General features: G+C 37.5%; 4 protein-coding genes across 7 annotated transcripts; 2 read left to right on the forward strand and 2 right to left on the reverse strand.

The window, feature by feature from the left end:
- Positions 1-2,364: 2,364 nt before the first annotated feature.
- Positions 2,365-4,323, reverse strand: LOC137730106 (uncharacterized). Its single transcript, XM_068469170.2, has 3 exons — positions 4,035-4,323; positions 3,842-3,907; positions 2,365-3,043 (listed from the first exon to the last, which is right to left on the reverse strand). Exons 1-3 carry the CDS (start codon positions 4,206-4,208, stop codon positions 2,525-2,527), a joined length of 759 nt encoding a protein of 252 aa, XP_068325271.1. The 5' UTR covers positions 4,209-4,323; the 3' UTR covers positions 2,365-2,524.
- Positions 4,324-8,007: 3,684 nt separating this feature from the next.
- On the reverse strand, positions 8,008-12,465 carry LOC137729033 (Metallo-hydrolase/oxidoreductase superfamily protein). Of its 2 annotated transcripts, none has more exons than XM_068467852.2 (10): positions 12,184-12,465; positions 11,942-12,077; positions 10,793-10,920; positions 10,297-10,444; positions 10,102-10,207; positions 9,403-9,461; positions 9,276-9,311; positions 9,091-9,200; positions 8,836-8,896; positions 8,008-8,481 (listed from the first exon to the last, which is right to left on the reverse strand). In XM_068467852.2, the coding sequence occupies exons 1-9, from the start codon at positions 12,345-12,347 to the stop codon at positions 8,839-8,841; spliced, it is 945 nt and encodes a 314-aa protein (XP_068323953.1). In that variant the 5' UTR covers positions 12,348-12,465; the 3' UTR covers positions 8,008-8,481; positions 8,836-8,838. The 2 variants fall into 2 exon arrangements, with proteins under 2 accessions (XP_068323953.1, XP_068323954.1); XM_068467853.2 differs by having other exon boundaries at positions 8,817-8,896.
- A 720-nt stretch (positions 12,466-13,185) lies between these two features.
- On the forward strand, positions 13,186-17,077 carry LOC137729359 (Tetratricopeptide repeat (TPR)-like superfamily protein). The gene is made up of 2 exons (XM_068468294.2): positions 13,186-15,992; positions 16,214-17,077. Exon 1 carries the CDS (start codon positions 13,267-13,269, stop codon positions 15,895-15,897), a length of 2,631 nt encoding a protein of 876 aa, XP_068324395.2. The 5' UTR covers positions 13,186-13,266; the 3' UTR covers positions 15,898-15,992; positions 16,214-17,077.
- Positions 17,078-20,691: 3,614 nt separating this feature from the next.
- On the forward strand, positions 20,692-24,284 carry LOC137729894 (uncharacterized). 3 transcript variants are annotated; one of them, XM_068468943.2, is made up of 7 exons: positions 20,692-21,373; positions 22,318-22,868; positions 22,987-23,063; positions 23,162-23,218; positions 23,322-23,411; positions 23,631-23,807; positions 23,959-24,284. In XM_068468943.2, exons 1-7 carry the CDS (start codon positions 20,895-20,897, stop codon positions 24,001-24,003), a joined length of 1,476 nt encoding a protein of 491 aa, XP_068325044.2. In that variant the 5' UTR covers positions 20,692-20,894; the 3' UTR covers positions 24,004-24,284. The 3 variants fall into 3 exon arrangements, with proteins under 3 accessions (XP_068325044.2, XP_088534364.1, XP_068325046.2); XM_088678238.1 differs by having other exon boundaries at positions 20,785-21,373; positions 23,694-23,807; XM_068468945.2 differs by having other exon boundaries at positions 20,789-21,373; positions 22,339-22,868; positions 23,959-24,147.
- The last annotated feature ends 136 nt before the right edge of the window (positions 24,285-24,420 follow it).

A 24,420-nucleotide genomic window follows, 5' to 3' on the forward strand; every position in this document is an offset into this window, starting at 1 on the left:
AAATACTAAAATAGCTTTCTGACGGCCAAAAGTTGTAAATATATGTGTGTAGCATAAAGTTTTAAAATGTTTTTGGCTCATATAAGTGAATTTGAAAGAAATACTTGCTAAATGCTTTCATTTTCAAGTGTTTTTCTACGAAATACTTATATTTTAGTAAAAAAGCGTTCAACGTTTTTATTTTAAAAGCACTTCTAGTTGTACTTATGAGCAAAAGTGTTTTCAAGCCATCATTCTTATTATCTTAATGTTGGATGTGGTTCTCGTTGAAGATGGAAATTAGGAAAGGGAAATTCTCATTTCTGGGTTTATAGTCATGCGTTGTGGGCCTTTGCAGTTCATTGCAGGCATTAGCTTCCTGAAGATGGATAGAGAAAGCAAAGGATATGATACCTAATAAAGGTGATTTGCCTTGGAAAGTTTGACAATTTGTTAGTTTGGTTATGATTTCTCCAAGAGATTTTCCAGTAGGGTCCTTAAATGATTGAAAAGTCATGAAATGGCTTGGTAATTTTGACTATCCCAGCTAAGAGCATCAAATGCAGATTTAAATATCTAATATGCATGCCAGATCCAAACCTAACTTCTTATTATCCTTAAATTGGCAGGCGAGGTCTTTTAATTGGGTCCCTAATAAACAGTTTGCACATTGATGTCAAACTACTCTTCAAATGTGTAGAAAATTGTACTTTGCTTTTAGCGTGATCGATGACACATAATTATATGTAAGAAGCTGAACATTTTTCTTTATTACATTGGAATGAATCAAACTCTGAACTTATGATGCATAATCCTAACTCATTGCCCCTGCCTTTCCCTCACCACTTGAGCTAACCCTAAGAGTGAGCATTAAGAAGCCAAATATTATTCTCCCAGAAGACATAGCTGCGTCAATATATGTATTGCTTGCCATGCAAGTTAAAGAGAAAAGGGTTCGTAACAATCGTGTGTATTTATATATTATATATTAGGCCAAATCTATTTAAATGATTCATGTGGTCGTAAGGTATTCGGAAGATAGGCCATGTGCTAAAAAAACTCAGATTTAAACCCTTGTGGTGTACATTGTTAGCAAATTTAGTTTAAAAGTGATTTTTCCGTTAACTATCTGTTAATACATGGGTAAAATTGTATTTTGACATGAATTGAAGGTGGCAAAATAAAAGATGATACAAAAGAGAAGAAAGTGTTGATGCAGTTGCAGGCGGCGTCGGTGGTGGCGGCAGAAAAAGCGGAGGAAGAAGAAGAAGTGAAAGACAGGCAAATGCGTTTCTTGAGATGCGAGTCGATTCCGACAGAAAGGGAACCTTCCCCGTACTCCTCCTTTTCCTCCTTTTGATCCTCATTCTTCCCAGCATTTAATTTCTTCAATCTCTCTCTCCTCTTTTCTCTCTCTCTACATAGAGACTTCTGGTTCTTCTTCATCTGCTTTTGCTTTGCTCATACCCCGTCGTATTGTCCTCTTCATCTTGTTCTATGCTGCCGTTGGCTTCCATATCTCTTGGATTTCTCATGGTTTTTCAATCTGCTTGGACTCGTGGACTTGCTGCTGCTCCGATTGAATCGCCGGTATATGCTCCAATCAATCGCCGGATGCATTCTTGAAGACTCTGGAATCGGTTAGGGTTTCTTTACTGTTAAAGTTTTTTCGAGTTGTTGCTGCTGCTTAATTTTTAAGCACTTCCGTTGGTGATATTATTTTGGCTGTAAATATTGTCAGATTTTGTGCATCCTAAGCCGTCTGATTTCCTCCTGTGATATTGTTTTGTGTGATTCTTGGAGGAAGAAGAGGAGGAGGATTTGCCTTTCTGTTTTCGTTCCAAATTTTTGCAAAAAGAGGAAACAAGAGAAAAGGGAAACCAAAATCATATAAAAAGAAAGAAAATAAATACCTTTTAGTTCAATTCACCCACCATTTTTATTGTGGGGGATTTTATTTTTATTTGTTGATTATACTGAAATTTAGCTTTGAGGAGGAGGAGGAGGAGGAAGAGCTGCGGCTTCCTTGTTCTTTGTTGGGTTGTTGCCATTCTATGGGAATACCTGATCGTTCAATACTGGATCTAAAAGACAAAGTCAGGTCTTGGATTTCTGGAGGATCAAGCGTTTTGCGGGTGTTGTGAAACTACAAATTACGGATCTTGTTCTTATACATTGGACAGTATAAAGACGAGGAAGAAGAAGGTGCACATGTCAAAATACAATTTTACCCATGTATTAACAGATAGTTAACGGAAAAATCACTTTTGGACTAAATTTTACCCATGTATTAACAGATAATTAAAGGAAAAATCACTTTTGGACTAAATTTGCTAACGGAGTACACCACAGGAGTTTAAATCTGAGTTTTTTTAACACAAGAACTATCTTCCGAATAGCATATGATCACATGGATCATTTATCCGATTTGACCATATTATTTATAAATATATGTAGGTTTACAAAAAAATTGATATGATCGATGGCTAGATAATACACTCATCATCATAATATATATATATATAAATTCAATTCAGTCGTACGATTATACTATGGAAGTACTTTGCATGAGCTGCCCTTCTTCTTTGTTTTCGCATGCAGCTGGTTCTAACATCTGATGAGGAGGATATAAGACCTGCAGGTTGATATCACTGTCGCCGCTGACATAGACTACTCGAAAAATGTCGTACTTAATCTCAATCGAGACGCTTTCGAGATAGGGCAGCATTGCTTTTCTTTGGTCGGAATTTAGAATCCATGAGTAACAATAGTGCAGAGACTTCCACACGAAGAGAGAAGCAATTCTTGGCCCGGTTTGGCATTTCAAACAAACACCGGCTGTCACGCCTTGCATCCTTTGAAAACCCGACCTGAACAACGCTAAGCATGCGTAAGAGACGTTGTTTATGTCACCGCCGTTGATGAGGGCTGTGCTCAGTGATACTGTGTCACCTCTGCGAAATTTTGCTGCACAAGAACCGTCACTTGATTCTCCAGCATACGCGTCGAAGAAGGAGTGATCGAGTAAGATAGCCATGTTCGATAAATTCGTTAACATTGAGAGCTGCATGGGATCATTAAACCTCCAATTAATGGTACTGAATTTCAAAATTCTGATATCTTCGAAATTATATAAAGGGGTAAAGAGGTTTTCTTATTCGTTGGATTTCCAACACTACACGTACATTTTGAGTGTGTTACATGCGCATTTCTTTCTTCATGCGTATGTTAGACTAATTGCATAGGTAATGTGAGGTGGAGATAGAAGCACTTCTATACTAAAGTCTTGGTATGGAAATACTTTTAAGATGACTAGAAGTGCTTCTAGAAAAAAAGTGAGTTTCAAAAGCACTTAAAATACTCCTTGCAAATGCTTCTTGTAGGAAGCACTTCAAGCGTTTTTCCAGAATTTACTTGTATTTTTACTAAATATTAGTTTCAAAAACTTTTTCACATAAAACACTTTCAACTATTTTAAAATCAGTTTCAAACGAGCTCTTTGTGCGTAAGATGTAGTCACCATACATGATCCGTTCGAGAGCGAGGATGGTGCGTCAAAATTCGCATAACAATTTTTAGCAATTGGATTTATAAATATCTAGCAATTGGATTTGTAAGTTTGAATATTTGATATATCATTGGCTATTGGATTTACTTCAAAATTTATGCTCAGGTTCAATGCTTGACACGTCATCTATTTACATCAAGCTGAGAAAGTATATATAAAATTATTATAATCTTTAAGGAAAAGAGCTTAATTTCTGTTTTGAGATTAAACAAAAAACAAAAAATAAAAAGAAAAGAGAGGTGAGAGAGAATATATAAGAGCAAGATATGAGTAATTAACAAGAAATGGACTTACAAGGCTCGCAGTCAATGAATCTTTGTTTTCACATGATCTCTTCAGCCACGCTCCAAACCATATGAACTGTTGATGATCAAGGAGAAAAAACAACCCGATTAATTAAGATCGAATTATCGCGACGAATATAAACAAGTATTTTAAATATAAAATAGGGTAAACAATATCGTCTGATATATAAATGTGTACGTACCATATTTCCATGGATGCTCTGCAAGATGGAACTTTGAACACAACCAAGAGACTCAGTGCACACAGAGAATTGCTTGAGAGCATTAAGAAGGTCATCGACGAACACAATTGTTGGCCTGAACACAAACATGCTTATGTCTAAATTTTTACTGTTGAAAGGCACAAAGCACGCCATTTCTAATCTCTCTCTCTCTCTCTCTTTTTTTCCTCTGCAGCTTATTTTCTGTTTGGTTAGCAAGAAAAAGAAAAGCAGAAACTAAGAGATGACTAGAAAGTAGAAAGTTCGACGAGAAAGTGAGAGAAAGTGTGGCGTTATTTATGGAGGTGGTTAGAAAGAAAATGAAACTTGATCAAGGGGGCATCGCAGTCTGTTTCTTTGGTCTTCTTTGGCTTGGTTTGAAAAGGACAAAGGGATGGCTACCAGTAATAATAATAATAAATAAATAATAAAAAATAAAAGACTTGGAAGCTGGAAGCATAGCAAACATGGAGTGGTTGTTGGTCTTGTGCATGCTTTGACTCTTTCTAGACGTATTGACAGTGTTGCAGATGTTGAAATTTTGTGTTCCAAATTTAACATACAAGATAGCAGAAAAGATAGGTGGATACATGTATCATCCATGATTATATATTGTTTTAGTGTTGGTTTGGATGTGCTTTTAAGATGATTAAAAGCGTTTTTGGTGAAAATATTTTTGGAACCAATCCTTAGTAAAAATGTAAGTAGATTTTGGAAAAGCACTTAAAGTGCTTCCTGGAATAAGCACATAACCGGTGCTTCTTGCAGAAAACACTTTAAGTGTTTTTGAAACAAAAAATATTTTCTCTAAAAGTGCTTTCAATCATTTAGTTTTAAGGCATATGGAAACTAGAAGCGCTTTCAAGTAGTAAAGAAAACATTATTGACAATGTTTGAAAAAATAAATTTCGAACTTTTCTTGAGTTATAAAAGCATAGGAACCGTGGCAAAAATTAGGCATCTAATGGTGGTACTTACCAGTATTTTGGCGACCGATGATATTTTTTCTTTTTAACAAACCATATTATCTACATTAAGGAGATGAAGAAATTAGCTAAGTCTTACAATAAACTAACTATAAGAATATGGTTTAAATTCATCTTTGACGAGAATTGAATCTAAAATCTTTAACTTACAAGTGAGCAAAAAATTATTAGATTGTAATACTAAGTGGAATCGATCAATAATATTTACAAGAGCCTTTAACAAGCTTTCACCACCGTTAACAAGACACAATAACTACAAATAGTATCAAATTTACTATAAATATATATATCGTTCTCGCATTTGTGTTAAGTTAAGTTATTAGTCGAATCTAAAACTGTCTTCGTTCCGATAAGGTATCAATGTACCATTTGCGGATTCACACCACCGTTAAGAAGACATGCGTGGAGACATATGAAGCTTACTTCTAGTAAATATTATTGAGAAAATAATTGGTAATTAGTAATTTGGTATTGGTGGGTCAACAAATTGTAGGATCTTGTTGTTGGAAGAACTAGAGAGCTGTTTCTGTCCTTATTGACACAATTCACGCACACGTGGCACGTTTTCGTCGGCCTTACAAAAAGAGTGACGGTGGGAGTCAGAACGTCCGGTGGTCCTTCCTTCTCCAAAGAGAGAAAACGTCATCGACGAAAATTTTGATTAGTTTGAGAAATTTGGCAGTCAAAGTATGGGTTTGAGTTTGACTGGTCAATTAGAAGATTTAATTTGAAATGATCAAAACCACCCACCATTTATAAACAGACCCGGCTTCTTTGCCCTCCTAGTTTTCATACATTTTTATCATCTTTTATTTTGTGCGATCACGATTAAGTCATGTTAATATTTTATATTGATTTTTTTATAGAGATAATAAGACAAAAAGTAATAATGATATAAAATGTTAATGTGGTTTAATCGTGATCGCACGAATAAGAAGGGATGTGAGTGTACGAGAAGTGGAAGGGCAGAAAAGTCAGGTCGTTTATAAACTTGAGTAAAAAGGAGATACCAATTGCCAAGCACAAGTCTCTTGAACAGTTACCATTCGCTTGAAGTAATTAAATTGCCTATTGCCAAGACAAGTCTTTATACACTGGAAGTGTTCTTAAGTTATTTCCAATCGAAGTGGTTAAATATAACATTGTCCAAAACAAAAATTCTGAAGAAAAAAAATTATTTTTAAATGAACAGTATCATGTTATATTCATATACCATCTCCAATCAAATAGAATAAACATAGCCTATAAATAATTTATTAGTTTTAAGCTTATACATTACATTTATTTACTAATTTAATTAAACTACCATACGATGTTTTCAAATCTGGGCGTTGAATTTGAATCAATTATTGCAACTGAGGAGCTGAACCCTAAAAAAGAGCTAAGAAGGAAGCTACATTTGTCTAACTTGATGCCCTTTTGACCAAATAATGACCTGGTAAACTTCATAACATTATAGTTTAGCCATCCGTTTCAAAATAATTTTGGACAAATTAAACCATTTTTTTGCTTTTGGACTTTTAGTCCTCTCCATTGGAGATGACCTTACTGTCCAGCTTCCTGAAAGCACCATGCTTCTACTACTGTTGCACACTCAATCCACAACTCTAGCTATGAGGAAACCAATCGCATTCGCATTGCAACGGACAAAGATTTCTGTCCTCCCACTTCCGGTGCCCTTCCATGCCTCCTGTTTGTGTGATCACAGTTAAGCCACGTCAATATTTTATATTACTATTTATTTTTGTCTTATTATCTCTATAAAAAAAAATATATAAAACGTTGACGTGGCTTAACCGTGATCACACAAAATAGGAGGGCACGGGAGGGCACCGGAAGTGGGAGGGTAGACAATCCTTGTCCCATTGCAACAACACCATTTGGCTCAAGTTTCGAAACCTAAACTAAACGAAAAGAATTTCCATACAACGAAATGTGATTGTAACAATATCTAAAATCAATTACACAGTCAAGTAAAAAAAGTTAAAACGCATGACAATGCGAACCTGACTTGGATTACCGCATTCTAACACCCAGTAGTAGAATCTTCTTGTTGGAAGAACTAGTGAGCTGTTTCTGTCCTCATTGACACAATTCACGCACAAGTGGCACGTTTTCATCGGCCTTACAAAATGACTGACGGTGGCAGTCAGAACGTCCGGTGGTCCCTCCTTCCCCAAAGAGGAAAAACGTCATCGATGAAATTTTGATTAGTTTGAGATATTTGGCATTCAAAGTATGAGTTTGGGTTTGACTGGTCAATTAGAAGATTTCATTTGAAATGATCAAAACCACCCACCATTTATAAACTTGAGTAAAAAGGAGATACCACTTGCCAAGGACAAGTCTCTTGAACAGTTACTATTCGTTTGACGGAATTAAATTGCCTTATGTCAAGAGGAGCTTTTACATACTGAAAGTGCTTTTAAATCATTTCCAATCGAAATGGTTAAATATAGTACTGTCCAAAACTATAATTTTGTAAATAAATTTATTTTTAAATGAATAGTATCAGGTCATACTCATATACCATCTTCAACCAAATAGAATAAACATAGCCCATCAATAATTTATTAGTTTTAAGCTTATACATTACATTTATTTACTAATTTAATTGAACTACCATATGATGTTTTCAAATCTGACAATTGAATTTGAACCAATTATTGCAACTAAGTAGCTGAACCCTAAAAGAGAGCTACATTTAACTAGCTTGGTGAACTTCATAAAATTATAGCCTAACCATCGGTTCAAAATAATTTTGGACAAATTAGACTATTTTTTTGGTTTTGAACTTTAAACCCCTCTCGATTGGAGATGGCCTTACTGTCCAGATTCCTGAAAGCGCCATGCTTCCAGTACCGTTGCACACTCAACCCACAGATCCAGCTATGAGGATACCAAACGCATTCGCATTGCAAGAACACCATTTGGCTCGAGTTTCGAAACCTAAACCACACGAAAGGAACTTCCATGCAACGAAATGTGATTGCAACAATATCTCAAGTCAATTACACAGTCAAGTAGAAAAAGTTAAAAACGCATGACAATGCGAACCTGGCTTGGATTACCGCATTCTAACACCCAGTAGTAGTAGCTAAATTTCTCTCTAACCAGAAAGCGTAATCGTTCAATATTAAATGATTGTTGAAATAGTTAGTGATCAAATGCTGTAACATCACACTGTATTAACGTAAATGTAGGCTCACCATAATACAAGTTTGATGAGCGTAAAGTTTCCGTCTGTCGTCGAAGTGAAGTGGGTTTTGGTGAACTAACTGTTCTAAAATCCCTGTAAAATAATTTTACGTCTTCAGAGACACTGGTTGATACAACCACCGAGTATGGACTTCAAGAATATTGCATGCATCTGCTTTCCTCCCATCAACATGGGGATGGAAACTGTATATGGTATATTCATCTTAATGCACAGCAGCATTAACCTGCACGTAAAGCACAAAATGTATGAGCCTTTTTTTGTGCATCTTTCGACTCTATCTGCGTAAGGTAACATGAGACGGGAAAAAAATTTAGTTCAAAAGATTTTAACGCTGTTCAGTTGGAATCCCACTATCACATGTTCTCTCGTTTCAAGTCACTTGTAGACTCGAAGATGCATGTGGTTCTGAGTGGAGGGGGGTTGAGGAAAGGATTGAACGAAGTGACACGAGTGAGTAGAGGTAAAAAAGGGATTGAGTTACTTTCATTTGCCCACCTAATCGAGTTCTCATTAATCTTTGCATTTCAAATACGTACTTGCATTAATACCAAAATTCACCTAATGTTTCACGGCGCACCTTTCATAGGTCTACAGGCACTCTCAAACCATCATGCGCAAGCTGCACTTGAATCCCTTCCCTATATGCAAACAACAGAAAAGTTGAAAGCTTAAGTTTCTTTAAGTAACAATATTTCTTACCCGTACAGAAAAGTGAATTGCAAAAGTAGTTCCATAATTCAATTTAGTCTCAACTCTAAAGCTAGATGATGAAAGCCACAGAACCCCTGGACTGTTATCCAATTTGATAAAGGAATGCGATCATAATTCTTACCTCTCAGACCATTCCATAAGAAACTTATTGTCTACATGGTGATCAAACTGATGAGTCATTCCAATTAACAGGGCTTTTTTTGGACAAATCCTCTTCACGGCTTCAAGAGTCTGTGAACATTATAGTCGCTGCCATGAACATTTGGCTATAACAAATAAAGATATTTTTTTCGTGTATAAACCAACCTGTGGGAGGCAAAGGTGAACATTATGGGATCCAGTCTGCAATGAAACAAAAGGCAAAGCAGATTATGAAGAATATGCCTTAATAATAACAGGAAACACAAGATGAGCTAACAGACTTTCTCCTGACCTTGAATAGTGTGTCCAAGATAAGAAGATCCAACTGTCCAGCTCCATCTTTTGAAATAACTGCAAGATTCAAATGTATGGTTTTTCCAAATAAAAGGTAAGAAACATAGAGAATGTTTCGTAAATGACACAGCAGATCAAGAGCAAGGGCATGTTCAAAGGATCAAATGTTTTGGGAAGGCGTTTTATGCCAAGAACTAATTCTCCCTACTAAAGGTGAGAAAGTTTCTACGAAATGTTTCTCCGTAAGGAACAATCCCCATAGCCAAGCAACCAATTCACTTAAGAAGTCATTTTTCTTATAAAATGTGAAAGACTCATCCTTATCACTGCATAAGTTAATCCAAATTTATTGACAAAGAATAAACTAAAATGGAAATGATAAAATGTCTCAGAGTACTTATACTCTCCTGTGTAAAGGGTTTTCCAAGTGCTTTGTTAGCAGATTAAAGAGTAGGAAGGTCAAAACGAACTCAGCTATAAGGTGTTTTACGAAGGGAATCCTAAAGATCTTATCTTCAAATACTCTAACATAGTTTACATTTCCCTTAATCACGATTGAACCCATCATTTGGGAAATGTCTAACAATAAAATTCCCTAACTATTAATCTATTCAGAAAATAACACTAATATGTTTACAAAATGCACTGACAGTATAAGAAATATCCATAAAGTACCAAGGAACTAAGTAATACTCACCATATTCTGTGCTTGCAGGAAAGCGTGAAACGTCAGATATATACGCTATTCTACATCTTTCACCAAATAGATAACCCAAACAAATATAATCCTCCCCATGCATCACCTAATATAAGGAATAGCAGTAAGAAACTCCAAGAATAACAAGAAATAGGATTTTCATATCATGACTGAGTAAGGTTTGATGAGAGTAACCGGCAAAGGAACAAATTGTAGGCCTGACACAAGAAACGGTGTTTCAATACTCTCCTCAATTATCCTCCAGTCAAGTTGTGATACTCGTCTCACTTCTTGTCCTTCAACAAGTTTTTTCTTAACCAGGTAAGGAAATTTCACTGCAATGCTATTCAAAGGTAAAACAGACACATTAAGATTCATTTGTATTTAGTATTTACACATAAACTGAAAAACAAAAATATCAGATATAATGCCTAGAGTAATTTCTTTTACATATTCCTCAGTCCACAGTTACAATTTTTTATTTTTTATGTGAATCCTAGATTTTAAGTCTATAATGTAATCAGAGCAGACTAAGGATTTATTTCCATCAAAAGAGATGGAGCAACAAAATACCAAAAAGAACATCAAAGAATCACACGGTCATAAGTATTGCACTACTTGCAACCGTATCCAGATTAAGCTAAAAAAGAAAAACTTTGCCTTTGAACCAAGTTCACCCAAAAGATTGTACCTCTCCATTGCATAATGACTTAGGTAGATGGGAGTAGGATCAATGTCATTTGTGGGACTATGTGGTTGAATGGCACGCATATCATCCAGACCAAGAACTGCATCAGCATGTTCATGAGTCAAAATAATCTGCAGTTGGTGAAAAATTAGTTCTTATACTCCCTGTATTTACAATCTTTCAAATACCAATAAATAAGGGAATTGTTATTGGCACTCCAAAAATCTCATTCTACACTCCAAACTTTCTATATTTAGAAAGAAAAATACACTTGTGAGGAGTGTAGAATGAGATTTTTGGAGTGCCAATAACACTTCCCTAAAATAAAAACTTGGACGTAACAGTAATCGTGTTATCTTTGTTATTACTGAAGAAACCTCTATTACTATTCTGCGTGTACATGCAATGCCCAATATACTCCAGCCACAAATGGTAATTACACACTGACCCACATCTTCAATTCAACCGCCCATTGTTTTAAAATGTTTACTTTTATGATCTCTGTCAAATACCCACTCCTCTCTTTGACACTCCTACAACTTTCTCATTCCATCCCCAACTCTTACCACGTTTCATGCGCATCATGATTGCAGGGACCTTCCAGTGCACAAAAATTCATTGTATACATACAAAACTGCGATTACAATCTATGAACATAACCAACATCCACAAATTACTTTCAAATAACTCGCCATTTTCACTTCATAAATTTTTTCTCTCTTCCAAGGACAAGTTACAGTCACATTGGGGGGAATTCTATCAACTTTCAAATAGTTTAGATTAAAAGCACCCATAACCTATGTAAGCTCCCCCACTTCAAGATGGTTCCGCACACTCATACCATGAAACTACCTCTTCCTAATCTGGCATGCTACTGAAGTTCTAGCAAATAATTCATAGAAAGCAAGCATCCCACCACCATATCGCACTACAATGCTTTCCAAACAAAACCAATTTCTTTCCTTTAATTTCTTGCTTTTCGGAATCCCTCCTTGTGAAAAGCAAATGTACATCGCGTAAATAAATTTCAACCCTTTTAAAAGCATCCAAGTCAAAGCTAAACATGCATTCGTCTAAACCATTGATGCTAATCGGCCAAATGTTCCGAAGATCATAACTAGTCATACGAAAATGTGCACAAACAAAACTCACAGAATCAACTCTCGGAATCTTATAGCGAGTGAACCATCGAAGCACTTGCTCCCGGAACGTCTTTCCGACATCGATCAATATGTAGCTGTGGTTACCATCGCTTCCGCAACGATCAATCAAAAGCGACGTATTGCACCTGCAAACACAAATCGTTCAAAAGTTTTTTTTTTTTTTCCCCACTTTCCTTCACTTTCTCGGGATACAAACAAGCACAAAAGGGCAGATCTAAATCTCAAAATTACCGGTAATTAGGGTTTTGGTCCGGGGGGATGGAGAGCGCCTGAGCGCAGACGTGGCAGGGATCGGAGGCCTGGATCAGGCACATTGCGTTGGGAACGGCGCTGGAGCACCCGGTTCCGAGAAAGATCAGCGCCGATCGACCGCCGTCTTGGTTCCCGGCCGCCATTGGGGTCTCCTACACGGAAGACAAGGGTTTCGGTCTTTGGGGGCGAGGGAGAGAGAGAGGAAGAGCGAGAGAACTGGCGGAAGAGGGAATGGAGAAATGAATATGGGAATATTTGGGGCGACACATGGCCCGGGAAATGTTAACGGTTGCGTAGGTGGGTATTTGTCTACGTGGCCGTGATCTATTGGTTCCTGTTGTTTCCGAGGTTGGTAAGTTGGAAAAATATGAATGGAAAAATAGCGAGTTTGATATCACGTTATTATGTCGCGTTAAAAAATTAACTTTTTCTTTTCTGTTACCGTTGAAGAGGACTATGAGATTTTAATCTAAATACTGCAATAAAGAAAAAAAAAGAAGATAAATTAATGTGATAACAAGACAAATTCACTATATTAAATTTCAACAAACTAATAAAGTCATAACTAAAATCAATTTTTATATTGTAATTAAAATTATTTTGATATGTATGGTTTAAAGATCCGTTGAATGTCACTTCTGTAACTCAGTCATCTTTCTTTTTTGTTTTTTTTTTTTTCTTTAGAAAACAGGAATAGTGGGTTGTAAAAACTTTTAGGGCTGTTTGGTGAGTCGGATAAAATAAATTGTGTACTTGTAATCCATGTTGGGCAACGGGTTACAAAACCCTTGTTACCTTGGATTAGAAATCTAAAATAGTATCTCATCCGTAATGTTGTTTACTCGCTTCAAATAACAGTAGAGACTCAGATCCATTTTAATTGATCCTATCGCATCCTAACCTGCCCGCTAAATATGACTTTAAAGGGAAACGTAAAACGTTATGGGCTCAAAAGAATATAGATATTCCTGTGGACGGGCCTGGGTTGAGAGTGAGACAATAGCCCACCATCGATACGCCGTCGTCCCGCCCGTCCACGCCGCTTTTTCCTCCTCCTCCACAATGAACACCCAAACGAAAACCCCATTTCTACTCATTCATCTCAGATTGCTTCCATTCGTATTTTCTTCACATTTCAGAGCTTCTGCGGCAACTGCAATGCTCTGTGGTCGTAGCCGTTGCGTTAGAACTGTTGGAACTCGCGTCGGACCTCATAACTCTACTACCGGAAAGGCGCTTGCCTGTGAGCCCACTAGCCATTTTTCTGGGCACCCATTGATCTTCGCCGAGCTGGCTGCATTTTTCTCATCGTTTTCCTCGAGAAACTCCGACCCAGGTTCTGATTTTAGCTCTGAATTCAAAGCTCGTTCTTTTGACATTGATGGTTTTGGAGATTCAAGTAATGGGTATGATAGAGCTAGGAAAATGGGTTCTGAAAATTTCGGGGATTTGAGTCTCTTAGGGAGTAGGAAGAATGATTGCGATAATGATCAGAGTAAAAAGTTTGGTATTTTTGATGACATTGAAGGGTCTGATGGTGGAGAAGAAGAGAGTAGCGGTGACGAGGATGATGACGGTGGTGGTGGTGGTGGTGATGGGGATTTAACGGTGTTGGATTCGTCGAATCGGGTTCACGAAAAAGGCGAAAACTTTGGGAGAGTTGATGGAGATGAAGAGGAATTCAGGCATCCATTGGTGAGAGAGGTTTGTAGGTTAATTGAGTTTAGGTCAGGTTGGAGCCCTAAGCTTGAAGGAGAATTAAAGAACTTGTTAAGAAGCTTGAAGCCGAGGCAAGTTTGTGCCGTGTTGAAGTCTCAGAGTGATGAGAGAGTTGCTTTGAAGTTTTTCTATTGGGCTGATAGGCAGTGGAGGTATAAGCATCACCCAGTTGTGTACTATGCAATGCTTGAGGTGTTAAGCAAGACTAAGTTGTGTCAAGGTGCTAAGAGGGTTCTCCGTCTTATGGCACGTAGAGGAATTGAGCGTAGCCCTGAAGCTTTTGGTTGTGTGATGGTGTCTTATAGCAGGGCGGGCAAGTTGAGGCATGCCCTGCGTGTGCTGACATTGATGCAGAAGGCCGGAGTTGAGCTTAATGTGTCAATGTGCAACACTGCAATTCATGTTTTGGTGATGGGGAATAAGTTGGAGAAGGCTTTGAGGGTGTTGGAAAGGATGCAACTTGTTGGAATTACACCAGATGTTGTCACTTATAATTGCTTGATAAAGGGGTATTGTGATGTGCATCGCATCCAGGATGCATTGGAGCTGATTGATGAAATGCCGAAAAGAGGGTGCGCGCCGGATAAAGTTAGTTACTATACTGTGATGGGTTTCCTCTGTAAGGAGAATAGGGTCGAAGAAGTGAGGGGATTGATGGAGAAGATGATTAAGGACAGTGGATTGTTACCGGACCAGGTCACTTATAATAATCTTGTCCATGTGCTTTCTAAGCACGGTTATGGAGATGAGGCTCTTGAGTTTTTAAGGGAAGCTGAAGAGAGGGGACTTCGGTTTGATAAGGTTGGGTATAGTGCAATTGTTCATTCATTCTGTAAGGACAGTAGGATTGATAAGGCAAAAGAAATTGTGAATCAAATGTTCTCAAAAGGTTGCACTCCAGATGTTGTAACATACACTGCCGTTCTTGATGGGTATTGCCGGCTTGGGAAGGTGGATCAAGCTAAAAAGATGCTTCAACACATGTACAAGCATGGTTGCAGGCCTAATACCGTATCATATACAGCCTTGTTAAATGGGCTTTGTCGTAGTCAAAACTCATTAGAGGCAAGAGAGATGATGAAAGTGAGCGAGGAAGAATGGTGGACTCCAAATGCCATCACTTATAGTGTTGTGATGCATGGGTTCCGTAGGGAAGGGAAGTTAGTTGAGGCTTGTGATATCGTCAGAGAGATGGTTAATAAGGGTTTTTTCCCTAACCCAGTCGAAATTAATTTACTAATTCAGTCTCTTTGCCGAGAAGGGAAGATAACTGAGGCTAAACGTTTCATGGAGGAGTGTCTGAGTAAGGGATGTGCAATTAATGTTGTAAATTTTACAACTGTGATTCATGGATATTGTCAAAAGGATGACTTGGACGCTGCTTTGTCATTGCTTGATGACATGTATCTGAGCAACAAACACCCAGACACGGTCACTTATACAACAGTGATCCATGCGTTGGGAAAGAATGGTCGAATTCAAGAGGCGACCGAACTTATGAAGAAGATGCTGGGAAAAGGGTTGGATCCGACTCCAGTAACATACAGGACAGTCATCCACTGGTATTGTCAAATGGGTAAGGTGGACGAGTTATTACAATTATTGGAGAAGATGTTCTTAAGACAAAATTGCAAAACAGCATACAATCAAGTGATTGAGAAGCTTTGTAGTTTTGGGAACCTTGAGGAGGCTGATAAACTATTAGGTAAGGTGTTGAGAACAGCTTCTAGAGTCGATGCTAAGACGTGCCATTCTCTTATGGGTGGTTATTTAAGAAATGGGGATCCTCTGTCAGCATACAAAGTGGCTTGTCGAATGTTCAACCGGAATCTTATTCCTGATTTAAAGTTATGTGAGAAGGTGACCAAGAGACTGATGTTAGATGGAAACTCCAAAGAGGCAGACAACCTAATGCTACGTTTTGTTGAGCGTGGATGCATATCAAACCAACATCAGGAACATTTGCAAAGCTAAAGAGAACTGTTCTGAGATCAGACTGCAAAAAGTATCGTTTCTCTCCATACAGCATCATCTGCTGCTGATGTTCTGTCATGAAGGGCTTTAGTATGGTAGGGCCTTCTTTTCTTTATTGGTTTCTCGATTGTATATTGACTGCGTATTTTCGTAGCATTCTTTCTCTATTTGGAGAATGTGAACTTATCTTGTATATTCATGAAATGTAATAGAGTATGGCCTTGGATAGGGAAGTCGTTTACTTGACCCCAGTGAACTAGTCAAGAGAGTCGTATGCACTAACCATAGAGCTTCTATGTCCCTTATGCATTTGCAGTAAGAAAACTAAATCCACAATTTTGTGGCCCTCGCAAGAATGGAGCTACATGTATCTTCCACAGCTGGTGCTTTCGGAGACTTGCTTTTGTGAGCTTTCGGTGAATGGCTTCGTTTGAGTGTTTAATTTACTCTGAATAACTTCGAGCACCTAGCAAATAGAAACTACAATGTTTGGAAACAAAGGAAGCTTATGTGGTTAAAAGTTGATGCAGATCTTTTTTCCAGTGAACGGAATATGAGATTCCACAAGAAATGGAACCAAACTTCTCATAATGGTGCAACTCCTAAGAGCTGATTAGCGGAGATTAGGCGATAAGTGACTTAGTTTTGAAGAGGGATCCGTTGATTTTTCTGTCTCGATCAAGCAAAAGGGTTTCCCGGCTGCAACAGACTGGTTTCTTCTTTACTGTGACCCATCAAACGTTATCTCATTATTGAATATCGACGTTCAGTGCAACTATGTTGTGGGGCTTCACTTTTGCATTATTTGAAGAGATGAAACAATGTCTGCTTCATCGAGGACAGCCCATCCGCTGCCAAAGATTCTACTGTTGCATGCATAAGCAGCTTAGTATCTCATTCAGCTCTGTGAGTAGTCTTTGTTTACTGCCGCTGTATATTCTTAAACTTCTGTAGCAGTAGTATGTTGATTAGTGCATTATTTGAGGTACCTGTTGAAACTTGTGCAACTAGAACACTGGCATTTGCGTTTAGTTTCTGCCCACGTCGTCTCCTGCCGTGTAAAATATCTGAGACTGAGTTCATTCTTGTTGGAAGTATGCCTGTCTTGTGGATACTGTTGTGAAACGTGTCCAGTCTACCGTATATTTGTCCCTAAGAATGCACAAACGTTTGTTTCCTAGTGTGTAGTGTGTAGTATGTACTGCCTTGATTTGGCCCTTATATATTTTCATTCATTTCCTTGGATGCTGCTTGCATTGGGGAACAAGTTACTGATTACGCAAGAAAAAGTCCATATGTTACATGCATAATGCATAAAATCATCAGAGCGTAGCTTTTGGTTTTTTCGGGTTTTTCCAACGTAACAGTCAGTAATCGCGTGTGCACTACGTCTGCACCAGTACGTTTGCTTCTTCTTCCTCCTTTTTTCTGGAGATGTTTCTCTTGGATTGATGAATTTACTTTCATTGATGTTTCATATTTTCGTGCCTGGCCGGCCCGATTGCTGCTTCTCTTGTCGATGTAATACGAAACTGAACGAGATAATCGCATCTGATCTTTCAACTATTTTTCCGTTTGAAGTACTTCAAAAGAAGTGATGCTGTGTCCTACAGTACACTGGTGTAAGTGATGCACGGGAACTACGAACGTCCACTGCAGCGACGCATCCCACATGCCGTTGCATTGCAGAGTTTTTGCAGCAAAACTGACGACCATATGTGTGATCAACTCAGCCAGTTGTTTACAGTGAGCACTAGAATAATTGAGGGGCACATAATTGGTGAAGCTTGAAGACTCTGACATTATTGTGCCTCCAATATTAAAATCGATTGAAGGTGGCCCTTCAAGGACTGCTGAGATTATTGTACCTAAAGCGGAATAAGACCCCTTCCGTGTCTTCTCACTCTTGGCGAGATGGCACACAGAAGGGTGTGCATTTCCGTTGCAGGCAAGTCACTCTACATTCAAATTCACTCACCGGCGGAGCCACATTAAGGGCTACCCTGGGCTGTAGCCCAGGTAGCTTTTGGTAGAAAATAAAATTTTACGTGAAATTTTTATTGATTTTCAAAAGTAGCCCATCATATATTTAGTCACTAATTTGAATTCTCTTGGTTTAATTATATAATACAATTTACAAACCATCTTTTTTTTCTCACATCTTTTTTCTCATCGCTTCTTGTACATGTACAAGTTTGAATTTGTTTGAATAACGAAAGTTGTTGGCTCACCTTGTGAAAATATTCTTAAGCTAGCTGATACTGTAAAAAATATAGTATCAAGTTTCTTTATTTATAAAAATTTAAACCTTTAAGTTAGCCCATCCGGTGAAAAATTTCTAACTCGGCCGTTGACGACACTAACTAAATAACCAATTTCTTTCCTTTCTTGTTGAATCGATCACATGCGACCACACATTGACAATTGACAATTGAATCAATCACATGTCGATAACTATGTCTATAAGTTCTCAGTATCAACAATATCAAATTTCACATTCACGACAAGTCTACATTAAAGAAAATGCAGTTAATATAGAATCATTCTACTTTCAGTCATGTATGTTGACTATAAATCTTATCAAATTAAACAAACGAAACTCTCCCATGAGGCTAAAAGTCTCAAATTTTTTAGAAAGATTCTCAAGCCAACGAAATCAACTTGGAATAATTGGCAGGAAATGCACCCCACTACAAGAACCAAGAATTAATTGTTGAACCCCATATGCAATGCGAAAAGGGAAAAAGTGGTAAAAAGGGGCATCAAAGTGCTTTGCATGATTTCTTTCCTTTAATTATTTTATTCCAATAGTCCATTCCCTTCCCCCTGTGACTCATATTTTTTTAATCATACATGACAACAAATCTTTGATGTTGAACGAGAATATTAGTCAATTATTGTCCACACTTCATTTTTTTTTCCTTCTAAACTTCTCTTCCCTTCATCTCTTGAGTGGGACAGACTTTTTAATGTGCTGGGAATATAGAGCGTTACATCAAGTGTAATATACAATTGGTTGAAAACTTGAAAAAAAAAAAAAAAATTTCAACCGATTGTATTATGACGCTTGGTGTATCACAATATTAGACAGTGTTTCTGGCACAATGAAAAATTTCTCCTTGATTGATAATTAACTTTGAAGTTAATTCTTTGTTTAATTATTAGCATAAAGCATAAGACACATATAGTAAGTGGTATCATATGATTGGGTTTTGTTCACTCTTCATAAACCGAACTGAGACTTTGAAATTGCACTTATACATACCAAGTTTTGTACTAGCATAGTCAAAAGTGTACATTCCACCATGCATGCATTGTCAACTACTATTGCCCTTGGAGAGTGAGTTTAAGACATCTGATGACAGAAACTAAGGAACCCTTTTTAAAAAATAATTAGTTAAGTTAGAGTAAATTTTTGATATGTTCTTTTTATTACGATAACTCTCATATTAATTAAGATTATACGGAGTTGATGAGATTCACGAGAATCATACAATACAAAGAATATCATACTTAAACAACAATTGTCTTACAAATGATGTATTGGACAATCCTTACTCAATTTTTTTCTCGTTAAGCTAGATAGCTATCTACATCAACACTCAACAAACCTTTTCATTTTATGTTTATTGAAGAGAGTTGTTATTAGACACTAAAAATGTCATTTTAAGCTAATCCCTAAATACGCAACAAAACCATATATCAAAGCAGGGCATACTCATACTAACTCTACGATCTAGTGATATGATATTCTTCACTTGAAGTTGAAGGTTTCAGGTTTAACGCACTTGGTAATGAGTTTGATACCTAAATAGTACAATTGGCTTGTGAGGTTTACCCAACTCAAAGTCGAATCCTAAATTCTCACTTACTTGATATTAATTAGTTAGAAATTAATTTATTTTAGTAAAGGGAATCACTTACCAACCAGAGGTGTTAGGTTAGGAAAGATACAAAAATAGTGGGATTCAACAAACATAAGCATAAAACTCACCCAGAATCCAAAAAGAAAAGTTTGGTAAAAAATGACCTTGGATGATCTTTGTGGGGACAAATTAAGCAATGAATTGCAAACCCGTTAAGAAATGATTTTTTTTCTTTCTTTGCGTATCTTATTTACTTTCGACTTTTGAATTATATAAATTAAAAAAAATCAATAAATATGTACAAAGAAAATATAAAAAAAGCCTGTAGAAATCATTTTTCCCTACGAAATCAACCAAACTCCCCTCTCATCTCCAGAGAAGCAATGAGCCTGTGTTATGCCTCACACTATCCTTCACACGTTACATTTGGAAGAAAATTGAGGTTTTAGGATCTTTTTACGTGTGATAAATTTTCAAACTTAATTCGTAGATAACACAAATCGGGTGATGTGGAGCATGTGTAGCCATTAGGCTTTACACATGGAACAACATGCTTTGATACTATAAAAGAAAGTTGAGGTTTCACCATAAAACTAATCAGTAACCCAATTATTTATAAACACATGCAATGTCGTTTCTTTTCTCAATGAGAGATTCAGTACTCTAAGTGCACCTCCTTCATGTGTGATGAATTTGGAAGCCTAACACACGAACAACACGAATCGGTTGACGTGGATCACGTGTGACCGTTGAGCTTCAGACATGAAACAACTGTTCTGATACCACGAAAGAAATTAAAGTTCCATCATAAAATTAATTGATAATATACAAAATATCCCAAAAACTTCATATGTAAAATCTCCCATTTTTCCGACGTAGAGTTCATAGTAACACATTCCATCATCAACATTTCAAATCATCACAAAAGTTATCACATTCATAAAGAAATTAGAGGGCCCAACTAACCCCATCCAAAATATAAAAAAGTGGGAAACTTTGTCACAAAGTTCCATTTGTTCATATCATGTATATCATACGATCTCTTCTTCCTTCTTCTGTATATATCAAAACAACACACATCATAATTTCTCCAAGTTAATTTCTCTTCCGCACATAAATTCTCCGACTAAAATGGACGAGTCGTGGCGCATGCGCATGGGATTAATGCCGGGCCTCCCGCGGCGGCGCTCCGCTGAGCACGCCTCCACGCGCTCTATATTTGCCGCCAAGGACTCCCATATGACCCTTGATCCCGACGACTTTGCCGACGTATTCGGCGGACCGCCGCGGAGCGTACTTCTGCGCCAACTCTCCCGTGGCTCGACTTCCTTATACGAGGAGATTTTCCGGCCGCCGAATTTCTGCTCTACGGCGAAGAATAGAGGGGGAAGCTTGCCGGCGTTTAGAATTCCGGCGAGGAACGAGGGATTTTATTGTGATATTTTTGGATCGGACGACGATGACCGCCAGCGGAAGTCGAGAGAGCGCTCGAGGCCGAATTCGAAGGCGAAATCGAACTCGTCTTCGGTGCTGAGCTCCGAGGAGCTGAGTCCTCTCCGGGCGGTCATCGGAGATGACGTGGCATTCTCCTCCTTCGCTTCGAAGCTCAGGTAGTTTGCTGTAGTGAATGTGTCAGTTAGCGGTACGGCCAACTGTTTTTGCCGCTGTTATGTAGTTTGACGATTATACCCTTGACATTGCTTTATATTTGCTCTCATTCTGCCTTGAATTTGGTTAAATACTAAGGGTATTTAAATCTTGTTTTTGGCCAAAATATTTGGATTTTAAATAAAGAATAACTATTCTTAAGAATTATTATTAGTGTTTTTTAATTTATTTATGCCTTGGATTTATTGGGTTGGTACCAAGTAAATTTAAGATTTTGATTGGATAAAATAGCTAAAATATTTTAACATTTGGGTCAAGTTAACTAAGTTAAAACATTTTAAACACTTTTTTTTCTTTTCTGTTAAGCAATGTGTACATGTTGCGTCAATTAAATCTTAATAATTTTATCGCAGTATGCATCATTTGGCATTCAGACGCAGTACAAAAATGTGTCATCTATAACATTACTTTTTTTTTTTTTTTAACAAACGATATTATCTACTATCTACACTAAGGGGGAGGGGTAGACTTAGCCTCACAATAGGCAAGGGGAGGGGTGGGCTTAGCCTCACAATAAGCTAGCAATAATGTGATTCAAACTCACATTTGGTGAGAATTGAACTTAAGACCTCTTACTTACAAGTGAAGAAGAATACTACTAGACTGTAGTACTAAGTGGTAGCATTACTTTTAAAAGAAAACTAAAATGATTTGAAAACTTTAAGTTTTAACGATAATGACAAAGTAAAAGGTAAAGTAAATAGGATTAGGATTGACATTTTAGTGGTAAAATGTGGTTTTTTGTTAAAATGAACAGTACCAAGAGTTTTTCGTTAAAATTCTCTACTTTTAATCAGAAGATTAAGATCCAATTTATCTTTCAAAAAAATTAGTAATCCAATTATCAATGAGTTTTCTCAACCCAACATATTCTTGATTTCTACAGACCACTAAATGTACCATGTAGATGGAACTCATCAACTATGAAGCCAACAAATGAACACCCAAAGAAACAAGGCACATCAGCTCTGCATTGCAACCCTCTTTCCTTCAATGAAAACCAAGTCCTGGAAAAATTATATGATGAAAAGTTCAGGAGCTCCAACAATTTCGGATTCACAAGGAAGGTCTTGTCCCCAGAAACCATTAGTATTGGACCCAATTCGCGTCGAAGTGTCAAATTACCTGTGGATGATCTGGAGCTCCCCTCACCATCCTCAGCAGTCTCTTCACTCTGCCAAGAACATGAGATTAAATCCGGGATTTGGGATAGCGTTTTGCAGGAGAAAGAAGTGGGGGTATTGGAACAAGAAGAAGAAGAAGATGATGAAATGATGAGCTCTTATGTGATTGAGATCAATTCTGATCAGCAAAGAGAAGACGCAGTCGGTATTGAAGAAGCAATTGCATGGGCTAAAGAGAAGTTTCAAACACATAGTAATTCCGAGAAAGAAGAGAACTTGACACAACGAGACAATCAGCAGTCGATGGATGAAGGTGATTTTTGTTACTCTCTAAACTAAACCCGAAACCTTGAACCCTAAACCCTGGAATTTCAAATTATGCTTGAGTACTAACTATATAATATATATATATATATATATGGATCATTCAGGTAGGCCTAATGTGGATGAGTACTCGGATCATCAGCAGCGAGATGAACTACTTCTTGAATTGACTCAATCTCCAGAGGTAAATTATTTTGGTTAATCTTGAAGGCATGGGCGAACTGTATTCTACGTGTATATATACATTATTTATCATTTTTCCAACATCGACTTGTTCGGTAGGATGAAGAGGAAAGGACATGGATAACTGAAGACGAAAGGAAACCTTCAGAGAAAGATGTAAGCTCTCTCTTCTTGCATGATATTCTGCTGCACAAATTTGTACTTGGAATAATTATACCATAAGTTTGAGCAATGCTTTGTGTCTTATATATTATTACAGTTGGAATTGGAGCTCTTGGATGAAGACATAAGGTTATGGTCATCTGGTAAGGAATCCAACATTCGTATGCTGCTTTCGACGCTACACCATGTAAGTAAAGATCTTTGGATTTACTTCGAATAATTAATACTGCACGGCTCCTTACAGATAAAGATTTGTTTCTTCTTACGTGCGAATATGTAACTTATTGAAAGCACAACTGAAAACATTTATGCATGCGGATCAAACTCTGATTAATCTGTAAGGAGGATCGGCCACTGATAGTTCACGTTACATGGTTTGTTTTGTGTGGTGTTGACTGGGGATCAGATTGTATGGCCCAACAGTGGATGGTATGCAATTCCATTGACAAGCCTAATAGAAAGTTCACAGGTGAAGAAAGCCTATCAGAAAGCAAGGCTGTGCCTCCACCCAGACAAACTGCAACAAAGAGGAGCAACATCTGCTCAAAAATATATTGCTGAAAAGGCCTTCACCATCCTCCAGGTAAATAAATATTTGGTTATCTATCGAGAACTAAAACCTCGTGGTCCATTTTGAAAAACAGCCCCCCGCCTCGAGGGATAAATTACTAACCCTAATTGTTAACAAAGAACAATTAGACCAATTCTGACAAGTAATGATGTGGGAACTGTAGGATGCATGGGCTGTGTTCATCTCCAAAGATGTATTCATTATTTAGTGGATGATCTGAATTACTTATGCCTTTTGAACTCATTTTTTACTCCAAGGTTGCAAGTGAAGAATAAGCATCAGCAACTTTGTATGAAAACTCGGTCGCTGTCCTTTTCTTGTGGAAAATATGTACATTAATTTGTTCGATTAACTGCGCTTGGTTTTTTGTATCTGTATATTTTATTTTGGAGTCCCTTTTTGACTCTCATACAAAGTCCCGTCCTGTCCGGACCGTCCAGACGTGTTGAGAAAATCATATTTCTACTCAATGTTCTTTAACTTTGATTACATTTGTTGATGGGGTGCGCTTTGACATGTACAATCATCATTTAGAAAGGTGGTCTCGCAAGGAGAAATTCTAAGAAACGACCAGCGGACGGACCACGCATATAACCCCAGACAAAACCTTGGCCTCCTGCATGGA

Source organism: Pyrus communis, chromosome 10 (genome assembly GCF_041283825.1).
Source record: "Pyrus communis isolate YQ-2024b chromosome 10, ASM4128382v1, whole genome shotgun sequence".
Taxonomy (NCBI): domain Eukaryota; kingdom Viridiplantae; phylum Streptophyta; class Magnoliopsida; order Rosales; family Rosaceae; genus Pyrus; species Pyrus communis.